General features: G+C 41.3%; 1 protein-coding gene across 3 annotated transcripts; it reads right to left on the bottom strand.

The window, feature by feature from the left end:
• Positions 1-5,099: 5,099 nt before the first annotated feature.
• u2af2b (U2 small nuclear RNA auxiliary factor 2b) lies at positions 5,100-12,908 on the bottom strand. Of its 3 annotated transcripts, none has more exons than XM_072675793.1 (12): positions 12,350-12,908; positions 10,555-10,575; positions 9,717-9,849; positions 9,282-9,385; positions 8,717-8,868; positions 7,963-8,079; positions 7,455-7,593; positions 7,069-7,148; positions 6,792-6,914; positions 6,605-6,691; positions 6,210-6,461; positions 5,100-5,921 (listed from the first exon to the last, which is right to left on the bottom strand). In XM_072675793.1, exons 1-12 carry the CDS (start codon positions 12,396-12,398, stop codon positions 5,787-5,789), a joined length of 1,392 nt encoding a protein of 463 aa, XP_072531894.1. In that variant the 5' UTR covers positions 12,399-12,908; the 3' UTR covers positions 5,100-5,786. The 3 variants fall into 3 exon arrangements, with proteins under 3 accessions (XP_072531894.1, XP_072531895.1, XP_072531896.1); XM_072675794.1 differs by having other exon boundaries at positions 7,069-7,145; XM_072675795.1 differs by lacking the exon at positions 10,555-10,575.
• Positions 12,909-13,874: the final 966 nt, after the last annotated feature.

The following is a 13,874-nucleotide window of genomic DNA, read 5'->3' as shown; positions in this document are numbered from 1 at the left end:
TTATTTACTGTATATTTATTTATATTTTTATTATAATTTTATTTATTTTAATTTACTTTTATTTATTTACCTTTAGCTTACCTTCATAACAACTCCACGTAGTAACTGTGTGAGGTGTTACACCCTTCTGAAGCCTTCCCATCACCACCACAGTGAACAATTCTGACTCAGTTCTGAAATCTAATTAAAGCAAAAATGCAACATGGCTTAAGCACTAAAACATCAGCTTAAAACACCGGGTTCCTTTTACACTCCTGTGCAATAAGACATACCTGTTATAACTAACATGTTTAGGCTGATGGACCTTAGCTTTATCTTTGATCTTTGGAAAAGGGATGTGCATCCACTGAAATGTCCTGATACCAATATTGGCAACTACAGTGAAAACCAATCAGTCCAGAGATGAAAAACTATGAATCTGCTAATTCATATTTCAGATTATGCGGTCATGTATTTGGAAGTATCTAGACAAGGAATGCATCCAGAATCACATAAAATCATACAGCAAAACAGGAATGGCTTACTGGCTGGGACCATGACTGCCAGGGGCCTGAGGGGGGCATGAAAAAAGCAAAAAAAGTAAAAAAAAAAAAACAAACAAAAAACAATGTGTATATATATATATATAGGCTAATATATAATGACTATAATAGTCATTATAGGCTATAATGACTGATGAAAGTATGGTAGGGGGATTACAGGACAGGCCTCTGTAATAAAGCTGCAAACTAACATGCTGTTTCCAACTAGCCAGTACACATTTGCCGCTCCTCCTTTGCTACTCAGAGTGCCTCCCACTTTTGCACCCAACCAGCAAGCACTGTGCATGTGGCATTCAGTGTGAAAACTGCTTTATTTAGCTGGAATCACATTTCTGTAAAGGTACTTTGGGACAGTCTCTGTTGAAAAAGCCACTATATACTGTATATAGAAAACTGAGCTGAATTAAAATCACAAGGTGGATAAGTTTAATGTAAATGTGTGAGTAAAGAATGAGGAGAAACAATGAGTTGAGTAGGTCCTGGGTCTCAAAGAGCCTGTTTACACCTGGCCTTAAGATGCATTTGATATGGATATATATTTGGCTGTATTCTGTAAACACTTGTCACTAAATTGCGTCCCTAGTGTGACCAGATGAGATCACAAACTGCCACATCAATGCTGCGTTGATTTTTAACTTGATAAAACACAGTGGTCCAACAACATGGTAACCATCACAGACTGTGCAAACTTCACTTTGGAGCAAGATTTAGTAGAAGTGGGTGCTGAGGTTTCAGTTAGCCCAGTAAACACTACTAAGCACTGAAGATCACTTTGCCCAAACTCCAAGACGTCCACCTCTACTGACACAAAAGCACAAGAAGAGTTGACTCCAATGTTTTTGGGATTCTGTTCTGTGGAGTGTTGGAGCTTTTCAGGTCTATGAATCAGTGGTATATCTGCAGGAGGAAGAAAAGAAAACCCTGCCTACAGTGAAGCATGGCGGTGGCTCAGTGATGCTCTGGGGCTGCTTTGCTTTCTTTGGCACTGGAAACTCGCAGAGTGTGGAACGGCAATGTGGATTTCAATCAGGAAAGTCTGGCCTTCTATGTGAAACTGTTCTTTCAACAGAACAATGACTCCAAGCATACCTCCAAGTCCACCAAGGCTTGGTTTTATAAGATTTCCAGGAAGATTCTGGAGTTATTGTTGACTCCCTTGGAATTTGAAGAAAGCACATGCATGGCTAGGTGCTTGATTTTTACACAAGTGTACCACAATACTGGTGTACAGAATTGTACGCAAAAATCTCTGGAATGGTTGTGAAGTAAAAATCACAGCCCGATGCACCTCTCAGGAAGAAACACCTCTTTTCCACCTTTTTTCCACCCTTTTTTAGGCTCTCATAGCTTGCCCATAGTAACACGCAGAATAGGTGCCAAAATGAAAAGCGAAACCACTGCTAGATCACTTTCACATCACATGACCTTTTTTTACTAAAAACAATAGCCTAAGATTGGCATTTTAAAACTGAAACGCTAAATTTGTGTCAGAACTGAATACAAAACACCTTTTGTTTCTGAGTGAACTCTCAGTCAATCATAGGATGCTTAAAAACGCCTATTTTGGTTGAAAACGCCCACTTGACTGTGAGTGGACACTGATCACGTTTCCCTGTAGCATAAATACCATAATCCATGTAGCGGAACAGAGCTGAGGGTCAAAATCAGAATACACATAGGAGAGGTAGCATCACAACCCTAATCACTCCAGTAATGACCAGCACCTGTGTGCTGGAGATGAGCTTCAGGTGAGGGCGGAGCTTAGCTCTTGCACATTAGAGCACATGACTAGAGTGCAAGAGTTTCCCACTGAGTCCAGCTACGCTAGCTAGCACTAGCTAGTTTACAGAGACTTATAAGAGGATTTAGCTATTTAAGGCGCAGCATGGAAATACGGAAACAACACCGTGGAGGCTCAAACCGAAAGAGTCTCGTGAAATTCTACAGAAGAATATTACGTGAAAAAGATGGATTATATCTGACTTCAGTGGCTCACTCTTCTTAAACGACTGACCACAGCAGTTCTGCTATACGTACAGTATAGGACTTGATAAGCCATCCGACCATACCTGGGCCTTTTCAACTCTGCTATGAAACAAACAACATGCCATAGCTTAGTGCCATACCTATAAAACCCTCAGCAGCCCCAGTGTTACCTCTTTACCCCTCCAAACACTGCTTGCCATCAGCAGCCGGAGACAAAGGGAGCACAATTGGCCTTGCTTGCTCAGGGTGGGTTGATGGGCCTTCTTCCCGACATCGCTCTCAGTGTGAAGCTGGTCAGCACAGGTGTCTGTTAGATGTAGTATCGGAGCTGGGGAGCGTGTTGGCTGCCCGGTAATGCTGAATCAGCAGCAGTTTGAAAAGAGGCGGTAGCAGGTAGCTCTACATGTGCCAGAGGAGACAAGCTAGTCTTCCGCCTCCTAGTGTTGGGGCGCATTGCTACTAATTGGGTACTTGGCCTTCCCCATTGTGTAGAAAATTTGACATTAAATGACTGAGCCATATAAAATGACATCAAATGACAGCATGTTAAGATGTCGAATATTGAGTGCAATACCTGCTGTGACGGCTGGAAATAACACCACTAGTACACTGAACAAATCACAGAACTACTCATACTACTCACTAGTCGTGACGCAGCAGCCTCTAGAGTGAGATTTTCCCTTCTGATGAAAAACAAACTCTTTAATCTAGCTGCCTAGGATTGAACATCACTGCTGATATAGTGGTATCAGCCTTTACACTCTATGATAGGTAGTCTTTTGTCCCATATCATATGATATAGCTGCATAAGGCATGTTGGGTACTGTAGTGAGAAAACACTACATGCAAACAGACTACATAATATTACACAGCACAAATAATTACAAATCACAATTAAGTCATAATCCTTATTTTACACCTCAATGCCTCTTAAATGTATAATTTGTCAGTAATTCAAAAACTAGTGTAATCACATCTTCCCATTTCATATATCTATCAACTTATCCACCATCTTAAGTATTCTTTCATAGGCAAACGTCTTTAATACTGTGTTGGGAGAATGTTGGAAATATCTATACTCATTCCACTGCCAAATATTTCTATTATTAATAATGATAAAACAAAATCTGCCAGCTCTGTATCATTTATCATACTCAGCTGAGTGAACAGCTATTGCGAAATATGAATCCAAAGAGCCACAAACACTGCAGTGTTTATTTACATTGGCAATATCCAAAACATACAAAATGTTGCTGCTATTTTTGCAAAGATCCATGGCTCTAGCCAAAAGCTCCAGCCAGGTTATCTACCATTCACCACAATGACACTGCACTGGTGGTTTGAGGAACCCGCAGACTAAATTTACCAGCAATTTCGATGCTCTTAACACCTCAGCAAATGTGTCGTACTAAAGACAACTACGCACATGTATAATGTTTCCAGAGACACGGTCACTAAAATGCATGTCCAAAGGTATGCAGACACCGAAGCTGTGAACTCTGCTACTTTAGGGAACACTCATTGCTAACACAGGCATATCTTGTACACTGGCAGTCAAATAAAATCGCTCAGTTGAAGCCGTGTACACACAGATGTTGAACAGCTGTTGTGGAGGTTTGTAGACGGGACCTAGATTCTGTTCTTGGTGGAGAACTTCAAAAAATAAAAAATAAATGACTTGCCTTGCCACCAAGACAATGAAAGCTGCCTCACTGCTCAGCCAGAGATGGAGAGGCTTGAGGAGTGAGGAGGTTCATGCCAGAATTAGTTATTATAGATCAGTGGTCTGGAGATCCATCCTCCTGCAGGTTTCATCACCAACCCAAATCCAACACCCCTCATTTAGAGAATCAAGCACTTCTAAAGGTAATGATTGGATACCAGGTGGGGTTGTTAGGGTTGGAATTAAAGTTTGCAGGAAGGTGGACTGAATTGGTGACCACTGACTTTGGCGATTTCAAGAAAGTACTGAGAGGACCTTCAACAGATACTGAAACACTAAGCTTTTTTTTTTTGGAGTCAATTATCATTACAACAACATTTAAGCGATCCTCTTTCACCATCAAGGACCATGTGGGTTAGAGGGGTGGAGGAACAGCGATGGGGGAAATTAAAGAATACGAAAATGACATTCTGGCACATTCGTTTCTTCAAATAACCCAGAAGGTTTAGGACCATGGCCAGTTTATTTGGTACATATGTTAAACTTATCTTGTAGTTTTGAATTCTGCATGTAGAATTACATTCATTTAGTTCAATGCTATAACTACAGGTACCTGGCTAAGAATATGCACCTAACCTCCAGTGGTGGAAAGGCTCATTTCCCAGCTAATGTACTTTGATTACACTGAAACAGCACTCAGCATTTAAGAGGTTCTTTTACTGTTGTCTAGTGCCAAGTATTCTGTGCCAGTTTGACCACATCATCATATTTGGTTACGGTTAAACAGTAATTTGGGACACACTCCAGGAAATGATTTACTGTGAATGTTATATTTGAAAGTTGAAGCAAACTGGTTCACAGGCAAACCAGTAAGAAGACCACAGTGCAATACTCCCACCAAATGAAGATATTCTCAATAGTTTTATTATCAAACGAGGGCTATTATATTCAAATTCACACATACAGAGACACTCGAAGGTGCCACACTAGACTTGATGTTACACTGGTGTTGTACAAGGCGTGATGTGTACTGGAAACAGACGGACAAAACTGGGCATAAACTAGCCCGTGGCTTCAACAAAACCATATCTGGGAGATAGAAACAGCTGAAAAACAGAGAGAAGCAGAAACACTGTAGTCAGCTCTCTAACCGAGAAAACGATGATTGAAAACGAATTAAAGATCAAAACAGCTTCCTTTTTCTCACTCTTTGGTGGTTGTGTAAAGTGAAAGAAATGAGCCTTTAGTACTTCCCTCTCTCCTGCCATTGTCACCACTCTGTTTCTGGGAGAAAGTCATTACCTCTCCTCTTTTAACAATCTAATGTAATAAAAAAAAAAAAAAATTAACTGAATGAATTGTTGTCACTGCTTTCTTAAAATACAAACAAAATTACATCACAGCTGCTTGTAATGTTCTGTTTTAACACCCTCTTTTTAAAAAGCAAATGCTGTCTTCCACAAAAAAAGAAAAAAAGAGAAAAAAAATACAAAAAGTCCCCTCTTTCACTATCCCTCCATTCACTTCCATCTTCACCCAGGTCATCATCGTGAACCACTCACTCTTCCTCTTCTGCCTCTTCCACTCATTCATGTCTAGGCAAAGTCTCGGCGGTGGTAGGCATCAGGGTCGCAGTACTTGGTCACCACCACTCTGTTGGCAAACTTCCTTCCCGTTAAGCCTTGCATGGCTTTCTGGGAGTCATATACCGATGTGAACTCCACAAAGATCTGTAGAGAAGAGAGAGTGTGTGAGTGAGCCATGGATACAGACAGAGAAATCTGATCTCTTTTACTTTACAGAGAATTTTAATTAGCCAACATTTTTTGAAAGCAGAAACACCAGGCAAACACAAAAACACACAGGCTAACTGGCTAGAATTCATTGCAAATATATTTGACTTGGGTCACATTTCTGAAGCACATAAAGCACTGAAGCTTCAGAGGTCAGAGACCTTCACCCCTAAGACCCCAACATTACAATACAGCGGTCCATGTTATGTCCAAGTCTTTCTTTACCTTGCCGGTTCCAGGGATCTCCAGGCCATCAACAGGTCGGGGGATCTCTATGCTCTTGACCTGGCCATATTTAGAGCACTCATCCCTGACATCCTCAACAATCTCCTCATACTCCTCGTCATCCAGCAGCTCTTCTGGGGCCACCATGTTCATCAGACATAGCACCTCAGTGGGGATTCCACCCATTTGATTCATGGAGCTGTTCATGAGACCTGGTACCTGCAGTGTTACTGGAGTCTCGTTTATACTCGTCTGTCGGGAGAGGCAAAAAGGCATTTGATTGATTATTGTAACATCAAATGGAATAAGGCAAAAAGGTGAAAACAAACAGACCAAAAAAACAAAACAAACAAACAAAAAAAACTCCTCAGAAAACATTAAATCAGACTTCTTACCAGAGTGGCATTCTTTGCTCCTACACTCGCCCTCTGGACCAAGAGCTTCTTATCACCTAACTGCATCCCATTCAGTCCCGCAATTGCCTGAGATTTTCACAAACACACAGACATGAAATTTAGTAAAAAGGTTATTTTGGCAGCATGACTTTAATATTCACCTTTAATATAAAGCCATGCAACACACCTGGTCGTTAAGGTTGACATCAACATATTCGCAGAAAGCATAGCCTTTAGAGAGGCCTGTGGCGCTGTCCTTCACAAGGTTGAATGCTTTTAAGGGGCCAAAAGAAGTCAGCAATTCTTTGACCTAAAACACATCAAAAAAGAGAATGTGGTCATGTTTTGTTTGTCACAAACTGGTAAATAAGTTAGTAAATAACTAGGATTTTCATTTCTTAAAATAAAAAAAAATCTGTAGGTGTTTAGTAATCCAGATTAACTATACTGGGCAGTGTACAGACCTGGTCATCATTGAGATAGTTGGGCAGGCCTCCAATGAAAAGCTTGTGAACAGAGTCAGGGACCACAGTGGACACCACTCCTGGGAAGAAAGTGGAGGTGGGAAGAAAGGGGGTGGGGGGGGGTGGGAGAGAGAGAGAGAGAAAGAGAAAAGAACATAAAAAAATGTCAGTAGAGTCAATGAAAGTAGAAAGCAGAAAATCGGTCAACTGAATGGATTCCTCTATAGCATAAGTGCTGTTCATACATAGGAACTTACTAGCTCAAGACCATCTTTAAGATTACTGTTACCTAAACATGGCATACACAAAGTCTGGTTTTATTCCATTTATTTCCATCAAGACAAAGATAAGATAAAGAAGGGATATGTATTTTGCAGTACACCTACCTGGCACATACACACTGGGGTTCTCACTCATGCCTGGTAAGGGCTGGTAATCATGTGGCCGGCGGATCTTTAGACTCTGGCCTTGGAATATAATGCCATCAAAAGCCATGGCCTGTGTGGTCTCATCCACTGAGCGGAACTGAAGGAGGGAGGGCGATGACAGCAGAGAGATCAATTAAAAGTCACCTACTTGAAAAGGTCATTATACAATTTCACCAAATGATTTTCACCTATAAAAAAATATCTAGGGCCTGAAGCTTGGTGTAACGGTCAGTAAAGAGAGGCTGTGCTAAAGATTCATAACAGTCCAACAAAGCACATGCATTACATTCAGGTAGACTGAATGCATACAGGTCTTCACAGTGAACAGGTAGAAATTCAAACAGGAACTTGAGAATGAACAGGAGGGAAACATGAAATTAAATGGAAACTTAAAGGTAAAACTTTCCACACGCAAGACCGCCTTCCGTTTGTGTTTGAAATCTGAGATTGCTTAAGCACAACCAACCTCAAGAAAGGCAAAGTTCTTGTCCTGATTAATCTGGACAGCAAGGACGGGGTTTCCTGGAGCCTGAGTAAGACCTCCAAGTCTCATCTGAGCGTTGAAAAAGTCCATCATGGATTCCTAAAAATCATTACAATGAAAGAGAAGAGTGAGATGTGAACTTTGAGTTGACATTCCATTTCATTCACCAGAATGAGTTTCTCGATCAGTCATGCTGCAGGTCATTCCATATTCACCAATTTCAGACTACAAAACTAACCATTAGCTTGTTTTAATTGGAATCAATAAATTAACCTGTTACTGCCCACCCCTAGAAATCTACAGAAATGAATCTAAATGAGAACAAAACACAAAATAAATATAATAACGGGTAGTGAGTGATGGCACAAGCTGCTGCGGTGCTTTGTTTGGGGGGATTCACCCTCAGTTCTCTGCTGGCAGCAGACAGTCAGGTTCATATTTAAAACATGCTGTGTAATCAAGGCCAGCCCAATCGGATCCAAAGCACCATTGCCACCGTAGTTGCCCAATTACTGTCTGATTAGGTAAATGTCCAAATGTTTGTAGACACCCCTTCTAATGAATTCAGCTACTTTAGGTTGCACCCACTGCTGACAGATGTGCAAATGCACAGACAGCTACTGCCTACTAGTCGTTACACAAAACAGTTAAGCAAACATTATAAAAATGAAAATCGCAGACTTGAGGTCTGAAGAGTTTTAATTTACGTAACATACAGATTGTAAAAGGTGCTCACCTCTGTGATGCCGAATGGGATATTGCCCACATAGAGTCGTCTCGCTTGTCGAGTCATCTGGCTGCCCACTACAGGTACTGGGGTGGGTGTAACAGCCAGCCCATCTGGAGTCATAGTGGGCAACAGGGCTGTGGCAGGAATCTGACCAGCAGCTGAGAGACACACAGAGTACACAGTTTAGCTTAGAGATTGAAAGGCACAGACTTAAGACTTCACATGAGAATGAGGCATCCTTTTACTGCAAGTTCAAAAGTGGGCCAGAGAACTAAAGTTGCACAAGAAAGAAGCAAATGTTGGAAGATAGTTGGAAAGACTTTAGCATAATTTAGCATAAACTTCATCTGCTACATACTGTACTTTAATACAACAGTAAACAAAAAGAGTATTACTTGTAAACGAATGGAGAAAGCAAACTAAAAATAAAAAAAGCACAGAGCAGACATATAAAATGATTGAGAACAGTTGATACTCGAACAACGGAAGAGATAACAGAGCACTGAGAAGATAAAGATCTTTCTAAAATCAACCATTTCAGACAGAGAGGTCTGTTCAGAGTTTCGCTTACCCTGCATGGCCTTGTACTGCATGGGTGTGATGTGTTCAAAACCTGGAGGAGGAACATCCCAGTACTTTTTTACTTTCTTCTTCTTCTCCCGGTGCGAGGAGTCACTGCATAAACAAGAGTTAAATGGCAAAGTGTAAGTCACGACAAGAGATAAAGCTCAAGACAGCTCTAAATCACCACGACTTTTAGAGAAGGAGATGGCCAAACTCTCAGCAGAACAGTCTATTCACAACTAAGAATGTTGAACCCTGATTGGACTACAAATACGACTACAAAGTCAAGTGGGTTTCTGCTCTTTTACAGAAAAAAGCTCTGGAATTACCGCCTGTGGTGACTCATCATTTGACATGGACATGCATTACGTCGAGAAACCCTTGAGACTGTCTTTAATGAACTGATGCCTCAACAGGAGTCTTCTACAGATCTCTCACTCACCCAGGTCTGTGCCTGCGGTCCTTGCTGCTGCTGCGCCGTTCCCGGCTTCTTCGCTCCCTGCTTCTCCTCTTCCTCTCCCGACTGCGGCTACGTGAGCTGCTCCGCCGCCTGTGCCTGTTCTCTTTGTCCCGCTCTAAACAGAGGCGAGAGTAAACAGGACTGAGACAGCAGCATCAAGGTTTATTGAAGAGAGGAGAGAAATATATGGACAGCCAAAGGAGCTGAAAGGAGGAAGGAAGTAAAATGCTGAGAAGAGAAGCAACAGCAGTAGCAGAGGCAGTAGAACAGGAAGACCCACCTGGGAACTACAATAAAACAACAGGTTAAATCCCCCCCCACCCTTTTTCATTTCTTTTTAAATCTAAAAGCCAGATTAACAAAATATGCTTGCATTTTTTCATTTCCTTTAAAAGCAACAGTTCAGCCAAAAATCACAAATCCAGACACTTTTCTCTTTATCCCAAAAATTATTGTAGCCACAACATGCTTGATATCCAAAGTTGGCTACAAAGCTAAACTTTTTAAATAACCATACAAACAGTGCCCAAAATAAATAAATTTAAAATAAAGAAGTTATATTGTGTTTTGGCTTGCTTGATAAAGTTCTCAGCATGCAGTTTTGTCCAGTGCTAAACCGAGGCTATAGATTCAAGTTCTTGTTAGTTACATTGGACTTTGGATACCAAATATGTCTGGCCTGATCAACTACATGTGGTGTAAGGTGAAATATCTTTACATGTAATTGTTGGCCATCACTTGTAGAAAGAGAAAAGAAGAAAGAGGACAAGAACAGGAAGGTTGAGCAAAGCATGAGGTAGCACTCCACACTGATACCCACCATGGCCGTTAAAACTGTCACCTGCATTGAAAGAGAACGAGAGTGGTTAAAGTCAGACCGTGATGTTATTCTGCACATACACACCATCAGGCTTTTGATTCAAGACACAGCTGAATAGTATAGAAATCTGACGCAGAGAAATATTTGGTTAAATCAGAATCCTGGAAACAGGGACTAGTTGCTCCCTGGCCTTTTGAATGTACAAAGACATTTTAATACAGGAAAGGTTTCACACACACTGATTATGTCCAACCGCTGAAGCAGTGTACTTTGTTAATAATCACTCTACAGGAGGCAGATTAATCTCTCAAGACCTCTGCAGCTCTGGAGTTAGAACAGTCTTGTGTTCTTCACATCACAAATAAAGGTCTGATAAGATCCTGGCTTGCGGAGTAACTAACAGGAAATGTAAGTGTGCACAAAATATCAGAGTCTTCTACAATATCAGTACCATGAATGTCAATAGTATAATAAAGGTTAACAACTTCACAAATTTTCAAAGGTTTGCTAGCACAGATATCCTTAGTATTGTCTCAGTACAAGATTTCAGTCAGTTACACAGGCTGTTTGAGAGGGGGAAAGTGGTAATCCTAGCGCTCCTCTAAAATCGCTCCATCTAAAATGTTCTCCTAAGCTTTATCAACTGCTTGGATGTTTAAGTTTTGCTAGCACACGTATCCTAAAAACTAATTAACAGCTTGGAGGCTGGTCTTATTTTAAGTACTTTTTCATTTTAATTTGAACTAGTCCTGCAGAAGGCTTTCTGGAATGCTAGATCTCAGGATGTTATTCTCCTGTTTTACATTTTTACGGTACTCATTTTTGCACAAAAGGTGCTATACAAATAAACTTGACTATGCTGACATTGTTGAAGGCTCCAAATGTATTTTATATATAATTTGTTGTAGGTATACATGTTATTTGTCTATTTTTATCCGGACCAGGCCCAGATGTTCCAGTTAAGTGTCCTTAAACGTCTTGATGAATTTAGCTATTTAGGTGATCCAGCAAATGAAAACAAGGTCAGATTGTTTACACTGTCAGTTACAAACATCATCTACAAACAGCCACTATCTGTAGTGGCAAACACTTGACTGACCTCAGACCGGTGGCTATAATTGACAGATTCATAAATTATTAGACTTATTTATTTAAGAGCACAATATTAGTGTGATATGGGGCTACTGTGCTACAGCGTCTGCATGGCTGCACTTACCTAACAAGCCAGATCGGGGTGTACCAATTTTTACAGTACACTTAAGTGTGTGTGTGTAATATATATATTAAATACATAAATCTCTTTTAAAACAGTCTGAAAATCCTCTAGCTAATAATTTAGAAATCTGCTGCTGTGATGGATGTCTGAGCAGGCTACTGTACACGCCGAGACATCAGCAGATTTCAGTAACTGAACAACAGGGGGCTCGACTACAGACCCTCGGAGGGTAAAGGCGCGCTCGGCGTTTAAACCCCACGATCTCACCCAAAACAGAGCTGCTGCTGCTGCTGCTTTTAAGTGCAATAAAACGTCTCTTAAAACGCCACAGCCGCCCGTAATGAACACAGCATGTAGCAAAATATCGCACTGAAAAATGAAACCAAACACAGCCCAGCCAGCGCGCACTTACTAGCTAGGCCTGCTAACACAGCTAACACTAACATCGCAGGTTCATCAGCCTCAACCGTACACACTCCAGATCATCGACACCTCGGATTACTGATCCAGCTAGATATATATTCACACACAGCCCACACTGTAGTATAAAACAGGACAATACGGAAACACAATACATACCTTGCTTGTTTTCAGTCAGCTGTCTCTCAAACTCGTCAAAATCCGACATTTTGAGTCCGTGGTTGATGAATGGACACGCGCGAGCGACTTAGCTAAACCCTCCAACAGCTCGGCTAGCTAGCAGAGTTAGCTAGCGCTACCCTCCCCCCACACAAAACTCACAAATCTGATGGGTTTGCCGGACACACACACGGTGGGCTCGGACACATTCAGGTTATATTAATCAAATAACGCTCAATTAGCTAAACAAAGCTACACAGAAAACGCCAAACTCGACAAATTCGCTCTCTCGTTGCGGTTGTGCTAGCTAAGTTAGCTAGCAGCTAGCTAACGCTAGTTGGTGTGGACCCCGCGAGGACGCCTTTACACGCAGTCTGCTAGGAAATATGGAGAGCCCCCTAGGTTCACCTGGGTCTGATAAATAAAAGAAACCCGTAAGGCAGCAGAATGTCTCAGCTGAGAAACCCCCGTTAAGAAACCCCGACTAGGCCATAAGCGTCGTTTCTGTCGCTGCTAAGTTTGTAGCGGCTTGGCTCTCGCGCTGAAGGAAATGAGCTCCGGCTGCTCTGGTTTTACTGATGTCCGCCATCTAACGGCAAGGCTGGGCCACTGCTCGACCTCGCCACACGAACCCACAGAGTCCCAGAATTAGCGAGGTAGGAAAAATTACATCTGAAGACTTAAACATTTCGCTTACTTTAATAAATCGTTTCCTCAGGTTAATAAGTTGCTGTATTATCTTTTTCTATCTTGGTACTCAGGGGCTCCGTACGGACCCATTAGTGTTCAATATCAGGTTGTAAAAAGGGGGTGAAGGCCGCCTGCTGAATATGCTGTAAGGTATTATTATTATTTTAATATATTTTAAATTTAAAGTAAAAAGAAGAACACAGAAAAATACAGGCACTTTCAGATGTACAAAAAAAAAAAAAAAAAAAAAAAGATCCAGCGTATTAAACTACTGCATTGTCTTATTACTTTAGTGTGTTTGCAGAATGCTATATAAGGTTGCCATATTGCCTGAACCCTTCCAAAAAAAGTGTTACCTTTGATCAGGAGAGAGTCCACTTTACGGTATGAATAAAAAAACCCTAAAATCAAATTTATAATTAGAACAGGTCATTATGGGCAGCGGTGGCTCAGCGGTTAGAGCTCTAGGCTACTGAGGACAGGGCTGTGGGTTCAATACCCGGGCTTGGCAAGCTGTAACTGTTGGGCCCTTGAGCAAGGCCCTTCACCCTATTGCTCCCCGGGTGCTGGATTTGGCTACCCACCACTCTAGATATGTGTGTGTGTGTGTGTTCACTACCACAGATGGGTATAATGCAGAGGACACATTTTGCTGTACATAATACAGTGACAAATATGTGCACCTTTACCTTTCTTACCTTTTTTACACCAGTACAGAGTACAGTACAACCAAAGACAGATAGGCTACATCTCCGGTGCAGAACAGCTAAGGACATGATACAATAGTGCAAGGACAATAGACAAGACACAAGACAGGGTGCATAGACAATAAGTG

Source organism: Salminus brasiliensis, chromosome 3 (genome assembly GCF_030463535.1).
Source record: "Salminus brasiliensis chromosome 3, fSalBra1.hap2, whole genome shotgun sequence".
In the NCBI taxonomy this organism is placed as follows: Eukaryota; Metazoa; Chordata; class Actinopteri; order Characiformes; family Bryconidae; genus Salminus; species Salminus brasiliensis.
The sequence above is the reverse complement of the archived record's forward strand: the minus strand, read 5'-3'. Positions and strand labels throughout refer to the sequence as shown.

Excerpts from the sequence above, each read along its gene's own strand:
- u2af2b (XM_072675793.1), bottom strand. The coding sequence starts at position 12,398 with ATGTCGGATTTTGACGAGTTTGAGAGACAGCTGACTGAAAACAAGCAA. Across the intron at positions 9,386-9,716 it reads GACCGCAGGCACAGACCTGG|TGACTCCTCGCACCGGGAGA; the intron begins GTGAGTGAGAGA and ends TTGTTTATGCAG. Across the intron at positions 7,149-7,454 it reads CCCCAGTGTGTATGTGCCAG|GAGTGGTGTCCACTGTGGTC; the intron begins GTAGGTGTACTG and ends CTTTCTTCCCAG.